Source organism: Oculina patagonica, chromosome 4 (assembly GCF_052425735.1).
Source record: "Oculina patagonica isolate OP01 chromosome 4, crgOcupat, whole genome shotgun sequence".
NCBI lineage: Eukaryota > Metazoa > Cnidaria > Anthozoa > Scleractinia > Oculinidae > Oculina > Oculina patagonica.
In genome coordinates this window covers 58508874-58528130 of record NC_135761.1, presented here as the reverse complement: position 1 = coordinate 58528130, position 19257 = coordinate 58508874, and the positions used below count along the sequence as shown (strand labels likewise).

General features: G+C 39.4%; 2 protein-coding genes across 2 annotated transcripts; one reads left to right on the top strand and one right to left on the bottom strand.

Moving 5' to 3' along the window:
• Nucleotides 1-1201: 1201 nt before the first annotated feature.
• On the bottom strand, nucleotides 1202-9185 carry LOC144650873 (F-box only protein 30-like). Its single transcript, XM_078510637.1, has 2 exons — nucleotides 7622-9185; nucleotides 1202-3408 (listed from the first exon to the last, which is right to left on the bottom strand). Exons 1-2 carry the CDS (start codon nucleotides 9041-9043, stop codon nucleotides 3061-3063), a joined length of 1770 nt encoding a protein of 589 aa, XP_078366763.1. The 5' UTR covers nucleotides 9044-9185; the 3' UTR covers nucleotides 1202-3060.
• A 64-nt stretch (nucleotides 9186-9249) lies between these two features.
• On the top strand, nucleotides 9250-17874 carry LOC144650872 (gamma-secretase subunit Aph-1-like). The gene is made up of 6 exons (XM_078510634.1): nucleotides 9250-9464; nucleotides 11016-11159; nucleotides 11361-11431; nucleotides 12417-12539; nucleotides 13473-13600; nucleotides 15919-17874. Exons 1-6 carry the CDS (start codon nucleotides 9352-9354, stop codon nucleotides 16069-16071), a joined length of 732 nt encoding a protein of 243 aa, XP_078366760.1. The 5' UTR covers nucleotides 9250-9351; the 3' UTR covers nucleotides 16072-17874.
• Nucleotides 17875-19257: the final 1383 nt, after the last annotated feature.

Sequence of the window (19257 nt, the reverse complement as noted above, 5' to 3'; positions counted from 1 at the left end):
CGGATTATAACGAAACTAGTGGCAGATCAACAAATTTGGTCAAAAAATAGCACGAATCGGCAGATTTGCGTACCCCTATTTCCACTCCCTCCCCCCATCGATCTAGAGTTGCCTTCGGCTATCGCCTCAAGGGGCTCCTTTCATGCACAAACAACTCGATGGTTGCATGCTGCAATTTATTACGTTTGCATCTTGAATACGTATGAGCAGGCTCATCTTTTCCACGGGAAGGGCCAGCGAGGAGCGTTACCTGCAAGCAGAGAAGTCGTTTTCTGCTCGCGGGTGTGACCCAAAGGTGAGCCTGGGGGTGGGGGGAATTCAACCCTTCTGGGCAAAAATTACGAAAGCGACATCAAGGTAGATAGACGGGACAAAGACCAAGCCGTTCGATATATTTTTACATTGATTCAGACAAGCGACATGGGACCCCCCTCACGGCAGGGCCTCACCAAACACATAACACGCTAGCTAGTAGCATTTTCTGTTGCTTTAGAGAACAGGAGCACATAACATGAGGCAGCCTCCCAAGTAAGTCTATGTTGCGGGAGTCGCACAGACTGGACGAGTTTAAGAATAGCACAAGTAGTAAATCATTAAATATGTTAACTGAAAAAGCTGCGACCAAAAAAAATTCTGGGCTCCGGGATAGAAACAGAATGGGGAGGGGCTTCCTCAAACTTCCAAGTAAGAAAGTAATGAACATATATTTGTCAGGGCCTCAAAGCCAGTAATATAATGTGAGGGCCTTTGGGACTTTGGCCAATTACGAGCCTTTGTAAGTAACGGAGATCACGAGGTAAATTTTTTGGTAATCGAATAAATACAACAAATAGTGCTGGAACGTGAGTCTGAGGGCAGGTTGGTGGCAGGTGATTACTTTCAGGATTATTTACAAAAGAATTTTGGAAACATTCCTGTAAGACCTACAGTAAAGTGAAGTCAGTGGGCCACAATATGCGTTGTAACATATAAACGTGTTTGCCACAGGTCAGACTCGCAAACATTTTAAAAGTGGGGTTCCTGTGACTTTATCAAAATGGATCAGATTATGCATTAGTGAAAGGTAATTAAAACACCTGATAAATCTCAAACTTTTATCTTGTTTGTACTATTGTTATAAAATAAACGTTCAACTTTCATGCTGATTCTAACTGGTTACATCAGTGGGAAAGACAATGTTATACAGTCAAACATCTCGTGGTAAAATTAGCTAATTTTTTTTATTTGCAGCATGCATGTAAACAAGCGTCTGTCTAAAAATAAGCATGTTTGTTGCAGCTTTCATCAAGCTCGAGTTTAATAATCTGACATGTTGATTTTTTAAATGTGATTTTAAATGAATATATTTGCACTTATTTTAAATAAAACAAACCTGGCTAATTAATTGTGGTTTTTCATTGATATGCGAACTCTGAATTTCAAAATCCAACCAACGATTGTGTTTTCGCTGCCGTCAAACCATAATTATGGTGACGTGACGGGGCGTGACCCGGTTGAAGTGCACTTCTGTTTCCCGAGAGGTCCACTAAGATGATTGACGGCACCGAAAAGCATGAACCGTTGGTTAAGGATTGAATCTCAGAGTTCGATATTACTTAAATTTGCAATAATAGGTAGTGTCATTGTGTTGTTTCAGAAAATATAACCATACCCTTCCCACAAGGCTTTTGGCTTAAAGTGTCCACTACCGTATCCTCCTTAAAACACTGCCATTTTAAACAAACCCCCTCTGTCATTTTCCTCAGAATTTCCAACGATCTTCCTTTTGGTGGGTATGGACATTTTCTGAAACCCACAGTTTTTCACTAGACAGACATTTGCATTATTCACATGCATACAAGAATGTAGTTAACTGCTGAAAATGATTTGGGATTCCCAGTTATTGCACAGGTAGCCCAAGCTCCTAAAGGAGCTGTCAACACATCATACTGCATAATAACATTATTATAAGAGTTTATGTGGAAAGATAACTATCATAAAAAAATGAATTATTCTTTTTTACGATCGTTATATTCCCATACAAACTCTTATAATAATGTTATTTTGCAATGTCATATGTTGCCGGCTCCTTAAGGAGCTTGGGCTACGTGGGGTTATTGCCGTAATCTGACATAACTATTTTGGGCCTTGATCATAAACTAAAAAGCTAAAAGGTTTGATTTAAAACAAAATATGATAAATAAAGACTAACTCTACACCATTTTCCAATCAAAATACATATAACAGATATTCTCTTTGTGAAATCTCTTAAATATCAAATATATCTTGAAACAGTAAAAATAATAAAGTTCTCTTAGGATATGACTTTTTTATACATATTTTCCTTTGTAAACACAATGACTCTATGCTAATAAATATATTAAACCTATTGTCCCTTGTGATATTCTAACTTTGCTGACTGCATGTGATTGAATTTATAGCTGTCTTCGATAGTTAAGCTATCACACTATGAGCACAAATTGGAAGGATAGAAATGTCGTTTTGTGAGACATCAACTAATTAGTCATTTAAACCTTTGTCAATCCTTTGCTGGGTATACATGAACATGCAATTTCCAGCCTCAGAACTTACATGTATTATTAAACATTTCAAATTAATACCTGCGGGTACATTATAACATGTAATCTGCTCGGTAAAAAAATTGTGAAAACCTTGTAATTCTTGTCAGTGACTACCTAACACCCCCCCCCCAAGAAATCAATATATTAACCTACTCTCTCATCCCTAGAAGGGTCTTCTTGTGTCTATTACACAACTACAACAGTAACAACAATAAATTATTTAAAAAAACATCGTAATTTTCTATGATTTACACCAAAAGTACCACATGATTACAATAAGATTAAAATTATTAAAAACTTACTAGGAATTTAAATTTCCAAGAATGTAAAGTCTAAGTAATATTTTCCTTTGATAGCACAAAAATGATCCTTGGTTCTAACAAATATCACTGGGAAATTGCAAACACAAACTCATTGTGCCTGCTGATGCTATGTTGCATGGCAATGTTTCCTGTAATACAGATCTATAAAAAAAAAAAACAATTTCAGACATGTACCATTAAAAGTGATAATCTTGTAAGTCTGAGTCAGAATCCGATGCTGATGTTTCCGTGTCTGTGTCTGTTGAAGGCTCGTCACTCATCTTGCATTCCAGCACTATCTCATCAACTTCACTACCCTCCTGGCCTGGGTCATACTCGAGACCTATCTCACTGTTTCCGCCATTACTGCTACTGCTGCTGCTGCTGGCTGGATCATCCTGTTGCACAATGAAACAGTAACTGAACTGTGTTGACGGCACGCAGTGATCAAAGTATTTACACTCTTCCAGGTGTGCTGCCATAAATGGTGAGTTGGAATGTACCCACTTCTCAACGGGTGAAAACGATGTGGAAAAATACCATCTCTGTAAGGAAATAAAAAGCAACAATTGCCTTCATTAGTGACTGTTCACTCAGAGATCAAGAGCATTGATTTTGGTGAAAGAGTGAGATGACCCAAGGCTTAAAATAATTTTCTGACAGTTGCCGGTCATGTTGACCTGCCAAAAAGATTTAAGCTTGGTCACATCATAGTTATTAGACTGAGGGAAATGGTAAGGAAGCCCGGCAAAGTTCTTTGTTGTGTGCTTTTGTTTGCTATTTTGGGGGATAACCCTTCACAAAACCTGCAAAAATACAATAGCTGGTTACATGTGTTCATGTAGACTTGCCCAGTCGCTCGTTTTTCTTTGCATCTATAGTTACTTAAATAAAATCGCTTTTCAGCGGCACTGAGTAAATACCTTTTATCACGCGGATTCTGTGACCGCGCGCTCCGGGTGGCTCGCGGCGCGTGTCACTTGCGGTTGATTCTGGCTGCGTTGCCGCGTGCTCCTTTGCACTATTGGTCTTTTCGTTGCGTCGTTTCGTCCCGTGGGCGCGCGCCTGTGGCGTGTGTTAAAATGCGTTTTCTTCCTTTTTGTGGGTCATCTTGGGCCCTGTGGCTCTCTCTTTCTGTAGATTGGACATGGACATGTGTTGTTTGTTCTCTGGTAACTGCCGTGTGGGGAAACAAGTCTCTAATAGCTAAGTTACGCTTGTCTCGCAGCAGTGCGCGCTGGGGGGCGCGCGCTCAGTGTTCGCGCGCAATACATTGATTGCATATCTTGATATCATCACCGGTGGAAATCCACCGGTGCGCCACATTTCATTGGCGGCTGCAGGTGAGCCAGTCGCCTCCCGTCCTCCGTCATTTTGTTTCTCCCTGCGCGTGCCCTCCGTTTCCTCCGTCTCGGCGACTTGAAACAATCTAGTGTTCATGCAACTAACCAATAGAAACATTGCAATGATGTAACTCATGCATAGTGTATGAGCACAAAACAACAGATGTGCAGGGTCGTGGACCTTTAAAAATAAATATTGGCCTCTTAGTTTGCTCTTTTGAAGTTTGCAAGACTAAAAGAGAATGCATGAAGAAAACATCAGGAATGTGGGGGGGGGGGGGTTGTTACAATATTTGAACTGTAAGGAGGGTTTATAAAGTATTGCTACTGAGAGAGCCATGGAGATACCCATGTAGCATGTCATTTCTATTAGACTTATGATTTGCATGATAAAAAAGTCAAGCCTAGTGGCCCATACAGGCCGGAGCTTAGCCCGGTTTCTGTAGCATGAAGTGAGTAGAAGTATATCTATTCCTCCCTGGATGGGATGCTAGTTCATCGCAGGATTAATTAGTTTGCAGTACCCATTTATACATCTGGGTGGAGAGAGGCACTATGAGAGTCAAGTGTCTTGCCCAAAGAACACAACACAATGACCCTGTCCAGTCTCAATCCCGGACCATTCGATCCGGAGTCCAGCACACTAACCACGTCCGCACTGGACAAGGGCTTTTTTCGGCCCACTCAGGGTTGGAAACTAAAATTTCGGAGCACTCGCCATCCGGGCGAGTGACCTTCAAATTACACTCGCCCAGATCAATTTTCACTCGCCCAGTCTTCTTCTATTAAAAAAGAAAAATTTAGGCCCCCTCCCCTAAAATAATAAAATACAATTATTTGTAGTCACTCTCACTGTGCACTTTGGTGGTCGATCGCAAAACAACTCATCTATTTCTTCACTGAAAAATTCCAAATATAACCTTACTCCACAATAAAAACACGCGTACACTTACTTCAAAATTGAAACGCAGTTTTATTTGATACGTATTTCCAAATTCTTGTTGTTTGCAAGCGAAATTGTACAGGAAAAGAGGCGAGAAATGGCCATCTTGCTGCGTTTCGTGGCTAGGTGGATGAGTCAGTGAATTTTTGACCAGAGGTATCACTTTGTACAAGTACGTCCATCATGTAACATGCCCCAAACGGAAGCCATCTTTGTCTGTTTACGAACGCGAACACAGCTTTGTTTGAGATTTCAAAATGTTGGTAAGCTATCGGCGTGTGGACAGGGTAGATTATTTTAAAGTGGGAGTAAAAGTTTCGCTTACCTTATTATAGGAAATTAACGCTTCATGAAATTAACGCGAATTTCAAATTCGCTTAATTTAAGTCGCGTTAATTTTTGTTAACGTTAATTTCCGCGCCGTTAATTAAGTGGAGCGTTAATTTCCGCGACCTTAATTTCCATTATTTTGGCCCCATTTCTCGATACAGTCTAGATGTTCTTATCTCATAGGAAAAAGCATTATTTCATCAGAGTGGACGCTCGAAGCGCTCATCCTCGCTTAACTCATACGTTTGGGTTTAGTATCACGAACATTGTTTCCTTCTCAGATTATACGCCTAGTGTTGAAATAAGCTTGTTCCTGTTGTTTGGACAAGTGTTTTTCTTTGTGTCTCGCGTTAATTTCCTTCATTTTGAAATTTACCGTTTTTTCGCGTTATTTCCTTTATTGGGAGAAATTTTTCCTTCGATTTCGTTTTTATCGTTACCTTATTTACACAGCGTTATTTCCTATAATAAGGTATTTTCAGGGTCGCCAGGGTTTTTGGGTATACGGTATACAAGCGCTTTTTAAATCGGGTATACGGTATCTTCAATAATTTGGGTATTCGGTATACCACATTTTGGATTTCTGCCACGTTTTCCAGATCACAAATAACTTCTTAACGTGTCCATTCAACTACTTCCTACTCCGAAGGCTTCCTACTTCTGCAGCCCTCGATGAAAGATGTTCTCTCCATTTTCAGTTACGAAACTCCAACCCGAAAGGTTGCTTAGCATCAAACAGATAGCTGAGCTTCGACTGGGCATCAGTCCATGGAAAAGTGTCCGTCAAAACACAACAAAAATTTCTCTACCAAGGGCACGCCTGAAACACTACTGTTGAATGTTTACGCCTCGCCTCCAACAGTAGACTTCTCTCTCTACAAAAGAGAGGAAGCTACCCAGGAACATTCATCACCCTCAGGGGAATATGTGTGTATCCCAGAGCTGTAACAACTCCTTCATCTCTTCTTCTCGCCTGCAGTTTTCTGTTTCGTGGTCACAGACCTTGTCGACCCCTTACAACACCGAAGAAACATTTTTCCAAGAACAGTAACTATACACTTTCGAGTTAGAATGACTTTAACTACGTCTCCTCTTTGCGAGCTGTGGGGAATCGAACCATGCAGGGTGCAAGGCAGTGACTTTCTGTTATAGGGTGGCAACTCGCACTGGCCTATTTTTTATAAAAATACTACTTCTGTGTATCTAAAGGTGAATTCTAGAAATTTTCTGCATTGTTCTGTCAGTCCTGGTGGGAAATTGTGATCGGGTTAAAGAGGGTCTATCTGAACAAATAGACTTCGTCACCTCCGCCGTTATGACGCCCCGAACGGTTATTGTCCTCTTTGGGAGAAGCTAGATTATTGATGAACTTTGAAAAAAAGATTTCTTGACATTTTCACCTTCTTTCTTCTCTAGGATACAGTGAATCCCACTATGAGGATTAAAACTCAGAACCATAGTCAACCGTCTTTCTATTTTCTGTACCATTCCTTCTGACCCGTGTGATCTTGTATCCTGAGAAAGTAATTATGAAGTCGGTCCGTCGACTGACTGAGAGCTTTCATAATGGATATGTGATACATGGCTGTTGTTGGAGTGCTAATAGGTCAGACTTAAAAATAAGTGCTTGCTTTCTACTACTATTTTGGGTATACAGTATACAGTATAAACGTGTTGATAAATTTTGGGTATACTGAGAGGAATTTTGGGTATTTTTGGGTATTTTGAGTACTTTTTTTCGGGTATACTGGTATACCACTACCCCCCTGGCCGACCCTGTATTTTGAATAATATATTCTGGATATGACAATCGTACTCGCCAAACCGGGCGAGTGATCCGTGATTTGTACTCGCCCGACAGTTTTCACACTCGCCTGGGCGAGCGGGCGGCGCTAATTTCCAACCCTGCCACTTCACTGACCGTTGGTTTTAGTCTGCGGTTCAAAAATTCTGGTCACGTGATAGCAACCAAAATGGCATTACAGGATCAGTGTTTTGCAAACCGCAGAGGCACAAAAACATTATCACGTGACCAGAAGTTTGAAACCGCAGACTAAAACCAACGGTCCCTGAAGCGGGCCGAAAAAAAGGCCCTTGTCCATGAACATCTGAGATGAATAGTAATCATTGATAATAAAATACCTTTTGTCTTATTCTCCAGGACCAGCTTCCATTGTCATAGATCCTCTTTTCCCATTCAAACAGCACCATCCCCTTTGTTTCTAACACATTCCGAGAGACCTCTCTCAGTAACTTACAAGTGCGAGAAAAGTTACACAAACTAAAGCCGTCCAACTGGCCGGCAATCTTTTCTAAGATCTCCAAAGGCAAAGTCGTGAGGAGATCCAAGCTAGCTTTGGTAGGCATCTGTGTCGAGGAACAAGCACCTTCTGTCGAGGCTGCAATGCTAGTTGAATGACTGCAAGGTTTAATACCAAAGCTCCCAAGCTCTTGACTAAAAACTACAGCCCCATTTTGACTATGAGGCAGAAGTCTGTAGCGAACAAAGGTACAGCCATATTGAGCCAATGGACAACGATGTTCTATCCAGCCATTCAGACCTCCCTGAATATCACTGTGAACATTCTTGAAGTGGCCGCTGTACTCGTCGCGGCGGAATACCTGGTTGCATGGTATAGAATACATAGGAAACTGCTTCTGGAACTTGGGTAGGGTTTCAACCACTACATTCAGACCTAGGGGCTGGTCAAGGTAGATTGGCAGATGGGTGGGAGGGGGTGGGATACTGTTGTCATGGGGACTGAAAGGTATCACATTTTCTTCATCACCTTCAACGTTTTCATCTTTGTCCATTTGCAACCTGTGAAGTTCTGTTTCCACTGTGACACGAGCGCCATTTGTAAGATCCTCACTTTGGCTTTCAAGTCCATCGCTGACCGAAATCAAATTAGAAAGATCTTTCTCTTCCTCGCCATTTTCGGTCTCGTGTAAACTTTCACTTTCGAGCTCTTCACCGGAATATTCGCCGTCATCAAGTTTTTTGCGTAGCTTATTTTCTAACGAAGACAATGCTAGAGCCATCGCCATTGAATCCGACTTCACAGCCGGTGGTTGGAGTCCATTGCCATGCTGTTTCGGTGTGTTCGCTTGCACGGAGGTTCTTAACAAATCCACTTTGGCCTTTCCTTTCCTACAGCGTCGTCGAAAAACTTCCCGAAGCATTCTTTGATCCCTGAAAGCCAACTCCACATCCAAATGGCCTTTAACTAGAATTGGGTTCGGTTGAAAAAACGGGACCCAGCTCAAACGAGATTTCGAATAAACCGGGTAGCGATTCCACTCCATTGTGCAAAAAATCACACTAGCCGGGCATCGTTGTAAATGAGTTCTTAGGTTATCCCTTGTCATTACAGCAGGGCATCCATAGCCAGAGTTTATACAAGGAATTCGATATTTTTGGCACACATTCTTATGGTCTTTCATTTTACAGCTGTGAAGCTGAACTTCGCATCCGAACTCACAAAATGACATTTTACAGCCATTTTGGGCGTTACAATAGAGCTTTATACAGTTCTCACAGTGTTCGTGGCTTTCAAACTCCATAATCTGTCCAGTGAAGCTTCATAAAAATACATAAGAACTGTCCACGTACCGGCAAAACTGATCTTTTGTCCTCTTCTTCATGGAGATTTATTTACATCCAGGAGGATCGCCGCTGTTTTCTTTATATTACGGCTCTCTCCGACTGTTTCCGACTCGGCGAAGAGGTATCGATTGGCTACGACGTCATATGACGTCAGTGCCTGTCCAACATGGCGGAAACAGTTCAATAGTTTTGTCATTTACATTGTCAGTTTCAGATTTTTTTCTTCGAGAAAACAGCGCGTTTTTGTTCACTTTGATTCATCAAGATGACTCTCATGGTTTTCTTTGGCTGCGCTTTCATAGCGTTTGGGCCGGCTTTTGCGTTGTTTTCTCTCACTGTAGCGAAAGATGCTCAGCAAGTGATCGTTTTGATTGCAAGGTGGGTCGGCTGTTCCCTGTGCTGTTTGCAGTTGTCTGTATACATACTCTGTTGATTTTTTAGGAAATTTGTTTTAGGGCTATCGCCCTATCGGTGGTAAGACATTTGAGTTTGTGGTACCGCTGTATATGTTTTACGAGGCTAGATCTTACAGTTAATTTTGGCAAGCCCGAAGGCATTGAAGTCAAAAGGGCGAGAAATGTACAGCCGATACTGCACACTAAAATGTTTTTAAATCGCTCTTTTTTTTGTGTTGTACTGCAGATAACGCGCTGTCCTTGTTTTGGTTGTTCTTGTTCTGGGATAGGGGGTCAGATGAGGGGACGGGGTGGCAATTCCTACAAGTCCTGTGAAAGGGTTGATTTCATGTCAGAAAATTTCAATTAGACACCAAATTACAGTGTAATGGAGACAAATGTCTGCATGGCTCGAGCTTGATTTCATACCCTGGTCAGAAAGAAAGGTGAAAGATTTCGTGACTGATCAGTCAGACCACTAGCAGAGTATGACAGCACTTTTTGTTTCTTCAAATGAAACCTTCGTGATACCTTGATGACTAAATTAAATTTGAAATAGTGGTAAATCTAACTTTTTTGTCACACTCGCGACCCATAGGTGAGCGAAGTCGCTCCACAATGCAGTGCAATCAAAAGTAGATTTTGTCCTGTACCAACCTGCCGAAGGAAATTTATCAGTTATCGATCAATGTTGAGGTCCTGAAGATCTCATTTCCTCGATTTTCTTGTCTCCTTTTGTTCTGAGGACGCGTAACATTTTGGGAGAAGAAATACATAATGGCTGCCATTTTATCGTCATCTTTGCAAATGCTTTTTTTTTGCTCAAACTCGGGTGACTGTTGGCTTCACGACTTAAATTACAAAGGGTTGTTGAAGTTAACTAACGACCGATAGTACAGCAATTCCTATTGGCCCAATGTGTTTCCTGTGACTTAAGGCATGTTTACACGACAGAGGAGTTTAGCTACGGACTCGTCAGAAAATTGGTCCTGACCTGACCACTTTTGTAGAGAAACAGTCAAATCAAAACAGGGCCAGAGGCGCCTATGGCCCCGTTTTGGTTTGACTGTTTCTCTACAAAAGTGGTCTGGTCCGTGCCAATTTTCTGACGAGTCCGTAGCTAAACTCCTCTGTCGTGTAAACGCGCCTTTAGTGACCAATCAAATTGCTCATTACAATAATGGGTCGATTAAATTGGCCTCTGCACATCTAGGTGTTAAATGCCGGGCCGATCTAATCGGCCCATGGCGCGTCTAGGGTTAAAGTGCCAGTAATACAGGCAATTTTATTCTTTTAACTTGTCTCTCAACATTGTTAATTACAAGTTGTTAAGTTTTGTTGTTGTACGTATTACCTCCCATGTTACAAGTTGCGGCAACATGTTGAGCAAGTTGAAATCATGTCTATGCTGCGTGACATGTTGCCGCAACTTGCAACACTGGAGGCAGTAGGCACAACAACACATTACACCTAGCAATACAGCCAATGGAGTTTGTATTTTATTGAAAATTACAGTAAACCTCCTTTTTTGCAGCGCATTTTTCTGGTTATTGTCGCTGTTGCTATCCTCGATCTGGTGGACTGTGGTGTCACCTCTTAAGAAGCACCTGGCATTTGGCATCGCATTCTCTGTCATTTTTCAGGAACTTTTTAGACTGGCTTTCTACAAATTGATGAGGTAAGATAAACGGGGTTTTTTTAATACATGTAGTGGATTCCTGGATGCTTCTGTTAACATTGTTTTGTTTTATTGTTTAAAATGTATCGGCACTGCCTTCAGTCAGAAAATAAAAAAAAAGTTTTGCATGGCAATAGCATTTTCCTTTTCACTGATACAGTATTGCAACTAAATGTTATGTGGACTTTCTCTTTTATTCAGGAAAGCAGATGAAGGTCTTCTTTCAATGATAAATAACCAGACACCTCTTAGAAAACACAGGATTGCATATGGTTAGAATATCTCAACTTAAGAAACATTTATTTTAACTCACTGTCTTGTTCTTTTCAGTTTCTAGTCATTAGGTTATATTATTTAAAATTCTGCAAATCTGATTGATGAACTCTTGTTGTTTGGTTACAAAATGTATTGACTATGAATTCATGTGCACATTTATCTGAAAGTCAATTTTTCTCTTTTTTTGGCTTCACTAATAGGCCTTTTAATCATAGTTTGAACATTGCTCTTGAAAGAGAAATTTTATCTCAATTTTTGGCTTCAAGATAAACCAAAAATTATTACCGTAATGATTCGATTTAGCGCCTGGGGCGCTTATTTACTTTTGGCACCTTAAGGGAGGGCCCTTATTCGAGACAGGGCGCTTATTCGGGACAGGGTGCTTATTTAAGTTTTTGCGAATCAACCAAATGTTCAAAACAAAACTTTAATATAAAAAATAACAGTAACTGTATAAACAGTAACAAACTGTTGAAAGTTGAGTTACTTTTACAAGAATTGTTCATTTTAGCAGTAAATATAAACATGTACATGTACGGTACGGTGAATGTTCATGAGTTTATCTTTTTGACGTCGACGACTTCAGTTGGGTCAGTTAGCCACAATAGGAGCGCTTTTTAGAATAGGGGCGCGTATAAGAATAGGGGCGCTTATTAGAATGGGGGCGCTTATTGGAATAGGGGCGCTTATTAACAAAAACACATTCGAAGGGGGGCGCTTATTCGGAAGGGGGCGCTTATTGAAAGGAGGGCGCTAAATCAAATCATTACGGTATATACTAAAAACAATGATGGCACTTTGCTGACTACAGTATTACAAGTGCATAGAAAATTTAGATTTGTAGCTTAATGGGAAATACGTTACAGTCATGTACATGTAAACACATGTTTTTTCGTTGTGACTGGTCATGAAAATTAGAGGAGTGCTTTTGTTGCTTCAGTTTTCAGTCACTAAGTCATGATGTCTTGTTTGTTCTTTCAGTTTCCGGATTAGGATATGGTATAATAAGTGGACTCTTTGCCATGGTAAATGTGCTAGCAGATATTACAGGCCCAGGGTCTTTAGGTCTCCATGGCGACCCCCAAAATTTCCTTATTGTGTCTGGTAAGTTGCTTTTAAATTTGGCACCTCTCATAGTTTCGTCCTTAACACCACCCCTGTGCAAAAGACATTTAAACTCATCAACAATAGATGAGCTTGGGGAAGGTGCCTGGAAAGATAGTGGAGCCTCGAGCGACAAGAGCCGAGCATGTAGGGTAACCATGACAACCCCGTGAGTGGCAACCACCAGGCACCGTCACGCTGCATACACAGTGGAACCATGATACTTTATACCTCATATTTACCAGAGAGGGAGGGAGGGCAGGGAGAAGTACCAAACACAGTCGAACGGCAAAAGTGCATGTGAAAGTGAGCTGGCCTCAGAAGCCGAGCTGTAAAACCACACGACCCCCAGCATACCCCCCCCACTGGATTGTTTCGCATTCTTAGCCTAATTTACATATTTTAGAACCACATTTAAATTTGACCCACGGCACCTCCTATAAATGATATATCTTAATATACAGGTAGTGTCTCGGATCCACTGTTGCTTGGTTTGTAATATTAATTTTATACACAAATGACAACCACTTTAGGATACTACGTGTACATGGATATCTGCAGGGATACATTTTGTGTGTTATCACCACATGTAATCTTGTGTGCGACAGCGGTTGTGATCTATTGTATTAAAAAATGCATTTTCTGTGCTTGCTGATCAAAAGTGAAAGGTCGCTGGTTAATGACAATATTTAAAAAAAAGCTATAACATTAAGCAATGCAGTCACATAAACAGAACCTACTCCTTGTACAATCAAGAACTGACAGATCTGATTTATCAGGCTGAATGATACTAAATTTTTTGCTATCAAATTTACATAATATACTAAGAACTTATCCAACATCTTTGTAAAAACATGTACTAATAAAATTAATGTATTTTTTAAGAGATCATAAGCATAATGATTTTGATTTAGTTCTTGTGCTTTTTCTCAGCTTTCTTGACATCATGCTTTGTGCTTTTAAACACATTCTGGGGAGTTATATGGTTCAATGCTTGGGATGACAAGAAATGGTTCAATATCTTTCTGGTTGTAGCTAGTCATCTCTTAGTCTCACTGTTGGTATGTACAAATTAAGTGGAGTTTAAATCTATCTTGTATTTTCAGCAGGGTCAAGGAAACATTAAGTTAAAGGGGGAAAAGAAGGAATTCTATTTTGTTCCGGGAAATATTTGACATTAAATTAAAGAAATGTCAGGGGAAATTAAAATTATAACACTGCTAATTCAAGACGATTCAAAGCTGAAAGAAACATTTTAGGTCAACATGATCTCAGTGATGATTTTTTTTCTCTGGAAGCGGAGGCTGGAGACCGCAACATAATAATATGATGGTTTAATGATGATTTTACGAGGTGGTTCTTACATCACCATAATACAACGTACTACCTACATGTGTAATAACATGAGTTATGCTTGTTTATCTTATTGTTACTTAATTTTGCTGGAACTTAATTTGGCAAATGGAATGGGCATATTTTGCGGGACTTAAGGACGGTGCCTCCTATTGTTACTGCGCACTTGTTCTGCGCACACGCAATGCATCGAACACACTGGATGCGCGCGCTTTTGATTAATTTGCTCGCGCAAAATGACGAGTTCAACTACGCGACCAAGCGCGCGACTAAAAATCAAGAAGGATTTCTGGTGCGACAAAATCCAGTTTATGGGCATATACTAAGCCAGGTACAGCGGAAAAGCAACATTTTAGTTACCATTGACCTCTAAAAATGGCTCACATTAATAGTTTAAAACAAATCGCTAAGCGCTTAAACGTAACTCGCAAACTGCTAACTACATATGGCGCGCGCGCGAGAGATGCAAATATTTAACTCGCTAGGGAGGGGAAAGGAAAAATGTAACAGACCCCAAAAACGATTCGATAGAGCTTGAAAAGAACTCGTATAACTTTTAAAAACGCCCGGTGACCCCTACTTTTTATTTTATAAAATGGAAGTGGTAAGTCTATAGAGCACATGTTTAGTTTGTCATTAAGTAAAAAAAAAAAATTAGGCCGATTTTCTGGCTGTGCACGAGAGAGCTGTTAGAGTCAAAAACTGCTCAAACACAATTATTTTGTTAATAAAATCGTAGATCACGCAGTTTCAAAGACATTATTTGTTAGTTATTTTAAAGATTGTTATATATAATGTTGATTTTGTTCATGAAAAACCAATTTCAAATGGAATTTGCAAGGAATTTTCTTTTCTTTTACGTTTTCTTTAAAATGCCACGTCAGCACTTTTTTCCAGTTTTCAAACCTAATTATCTCAAAAATTTGCGTGGCTACCCCCAATTTTCTTTTTGGATTTTAATAGCCCTTGGTAACATCTACAGTCTTGCACAGTCTTCGGCCAGGCAAAATTACTTCGTTATTAGTAGGCACCGTCCTTAAATTTCTTGATTTGGCCAAAAATATGTAATAAACATAAAAATACAATAAAAAACGTTAAAAACAACCCTCCAAGTTAAGACCATTTTGGAGCTGGCAACTACTGGTAAATTGAAACCAAAGTCATCAGCCTGGTGACTAAATTTGAGAAAAAGGATTGAAAGTGTAAGCTAAATTAAGTCCCTAAAATTTTTCACTGGTGACCAAACTTGAGCAGTCAGTGGCCAAGGGCCACTAAGGAAAAAAATAAACTTGGAGGGTTGAAAAATAAATTTTTGCTGGTCTTTAATTTTGCAAAAAATCTTGAAAATTAAGTCCCGCAAAAATAAGTAACAATAAGGTAGTAAAAAAAACTATAAGAACAATGAAAAGAAAAACGAAAAAGAAATTGAAATTTACAAATCTACAGAAAAAATGTATTAAAGCCGATTTTTTGTATTTATTTGGTCAGGGAAATTTTATTTTTATCAGGGAAAAGTCAGGAAACTTAAGAAACTGATGTCTGTGGCAACCATGTTATCATGTTCTTTTTAAATCTCTGTCTTCCAAACCAACTGCTTGATTGCAATTTTTTCATTATTAACCATCAAAAATTGGAGGGTTCAGTGCAAAAAGGGCATTAGTGATTTTGGCAAAGAATGAACGTTGCAAAGGAAACTCCAAATTTCGCGATGGGGTTTGTTGACATGTGTTAATCATGTGACTATATTTATTTTCGCTGGCTTCTGTTTCGTTTCTGGGAAATAATGTTTGCAAATAACTTGGTTTTTTCCAGTTGGCGTCTTAAGGAATTGCTTTGTTGAATTGTAACAAAGGAACTCCAAAAGAGGCAGACTGGCCATACGGTTTTTTGCAAATGTTATTAATCGAAAACTAAGCAAAACCCAGCGAAAATAAAAACAGGACAATGTTTTGTGGATGTAAACAAACCTATGTGTGAACTTTTTATTTGATCTCTTACTTATTTGCTATTGCTTATTCCTCAACAGACCCTTTTGAATGCTAAACACTATTATGTGGTATCACTGGTGTGTGCGTACATCGTCATGGTGATTATGGGAGCATTGGCATTCAAAACTGCAGGAGGCAGTCTATTTAACATTTATAGACTTACTTCACGGCAAACACACCGGGACTACTAACGTGAAGCCAAAACTGGACCAGCTGAAAACTGTTCATAATTTTGCAAATTTCAAGTGACCATCATTATTTTTGTACATTACTTTATCTGTAGTTGGTTTTCAAAGGGTCAAGTATACAGTACTCTGGCAGTTAAAGCCAATTTTAAGCAGTAGCGGATCTAGGGGAGGGGCCCACCTTATTGTTAAAACAATCAGAGCCCAAAGGGCCAAGAAAATTATTTTAGAGAGCGGGCCTCCTCCTCCCCCTTATTCAAGGGTCTGGACCCCCCCCTCCCCCCTTTTATCTAGAGGTCTGAAACTGCCACTGTTAAGTATCAGTTTGCTGGTAAATTTGTATTTATCTGGCCATTTGCAGTCAAGAAATTATTGTGATTTCCGTCTTTAGGAGAAAACAAAAACAATTTGTGGTCTAGGAAGAACAGAATATGGCAGTTTGCGAATTAAATGACCCTCTATAATAGACCCTCTTTTCAAGCTTGTTACATGTAAACTTTTTAGATCCCAACAATAATCCCACCCTCTGCACTATACCAACAATTGTAACACATTATCTAGAAAACAGCTGATGGAAAAAAAGAAAATTATCCATTTGTAAAATGTACTGCCAAATTTCATTAAGAGAAATGGCCTTAATAGAATTTATATTTCAAGGCAAGCTTGGGATGGAAGGGTTCAATAATTTTAACAAAATGGCAAAATGGCAGGGCTTTGTCACAGATTCTACCAGATGTTTGAACAGCCAAATTTGATTTTGTGCCACAGGAAACCTTAAATTAATAGTCCATTTTTATTACAAAATTGCTATATTAGAGCACTGAAACTGTAAACAAGTGTCTTTGGCTGTGGATGGCTCAGATGGAAATGGATTGCACCATGAAAAATTGAGGCTTAATGTTTCAGGTTGTTCTTCAAAAAATCGATGTTTATAGCCAAAATTTGAGTTCTATCCACAAATTAGGCTATATATTTTTTAAGATGTTCAAAGATTAAGTTAAATTTTTCATGGGTCAAGTTGCCTACCACTAATTTCATAACAATTTTGAACAAAAATCTGTGAAGCCCCTGTGATGTAGCTCCTTTAAATGCAGGGCTTAATTATTTTATACCTTACATTGTAACGGTTATTTGCCAGGTTTTCAATAAGTAATGCAAGTCTCCTACACAGTCAGGGCTGAAGTGCAAGAAGATAAAACATTACCTGTAGTTCTCTGCATTCAAATATTTGTAAATAGGAAAATAGAGTTCTATCACAGTGAAAGAACCATGTGTTTATACCCTGTCTCAGACAGCCTGTTTCAAGCTTCACTGCCGAAGAGGGAAAAACAGAATGAAACTTAATGTCAGTTGCATTTTTAGGTATAACTGAAATACTTTTTTTACAGTATTTCTTTCTAAGTTTGACTCACTCAGGGGAACAAGAACCAGTTCAGGGCCAGAAAAATAGTTTATCGTCTTGTACCAAAGTAGCCTGCGAACACAGACGTATTTCCGGCTGTCATTTCTCTTTGCTGTACCAAAGGAGCTTAATATGCTTCAGAGACTGATGAATACCTGTGCTATTTTAGGTTGAATACACAACTACATCAATGAATCCAAAATTATGAAGATTTTATGTAAACAGTTCTTGTTCTCCTTACTGGGCATACTTGTTTTTTTCGGATCATTTTTGTTAGTGTCATCATGATTGACACAATCACGTGACAGGGTCATGCAAAGGGCTTACTAAAGGATCTGTCACAATTATTTAAAGTAACTGCTAGCAATGTACAGAGTAATCTTCCAATAAAAGAAAATTTTAAAATATTCTGTATCTAGTTACTTGGAGTGCAAAGATTTAATTTTTTACTGACACACATACATGTGAAATGCTTTGGATAAAATACATATTTTTGTTGTTGATGTTGTTTTTTGCCATAGCAAAAGGTGCAAAATGTCAAGGGGGCATGGCAAGGGGTAGGTACTTCATTTGTCACTGATAGGAATTTTTGTCATACTATTTAGGCGTTAAAAATCATGATTTATAGTACCACTTAGGATGTTCAGTTTTAATTTTCAGTGTTGTTTCAAGTTATGGCCCCCATTAGGGTACGTTTCTGAATTAAGCCACACTTAATTGTCAAGAATTCAAATATTGCCCTTTTTTGTTACCTTTTTTAATAATATATTTTTTGATTCCGAGACATGGCTTTTGGCCAGCCAGTGTCACATAACTTATCAATAAAAGTGTCTACATTGGTATCTTAGCAACCTTGTTCCCAGAACCTTCCCCTTTGTAATTATTAGTAAACACTTTAATGTCTTTCAAAATGCCTATTCTCATGGTTTTTTTTTTATTTTTCTAAAAGTTTCTGGAGACTCTCCCTACCATGCCCTTTTCAGTTCAGGGACTGGAACCACGGCCGGCGGGGACGAGAATTTACACAGCTACTTTCATGCAGGAGTCTCTCAATCCTTTCCTCTGTGGGCGAGAAATAAGTGCGGAAAAAACTAAATGCTGTGAAGTTTAAAAATTGTTGGCTGCACAGTTGTGTTTCATATAAAAGTTTCTCAGCGCTTTTTTCCAACTATTTTTTTTAGCCCTTTAATATTGTCACTCGTTTAAAAAGGTTATTGATTGATTGATCACAGAACCTAATGTATAGACCTCTATCCGTTCATCTACTTCCGAGCTTTGGGCAGCTAGTCACAAGCGATCAAGCCGGGGTTCTAGTGGTCTACATAAGAGCCGCCCAGCTTTTGAATTGATGGAAGGAGAGCATTCAGCAAGTCCGTGCAAATAAAGCGACTCTCCCACCATTTACTTTTCCTTTCATGACTGGAAACTCGTGAGCACTTTATTCTATCTTGCATATGTAAATTTCTGCAGAAAACCATCAAATGATAGCTCAAACTGCAGGAAATGTAAACAAATGGACAGAGATTGAGCCAGCAGGTTATTTTTTGTGAATAATTTGTCAACTTTTTCTTCTTCTTCCTTTTTCAAAGTATAATCACTGTTTTTGTTCACTGTTTTTGTGTTCTCACTGCAATACTCACAAGTGATGTAGTGGTCTACATAAGAGCCACTTTTGCCTTTTTAGGAATTTGATGGGAGGAGAGCAAGTCCTTGCAAATTACCCCCCTCACCCCACTTATTGTTCTCTCACCGGAATCTGACCACTGAAGACTGGAACGAGACAACCTGTT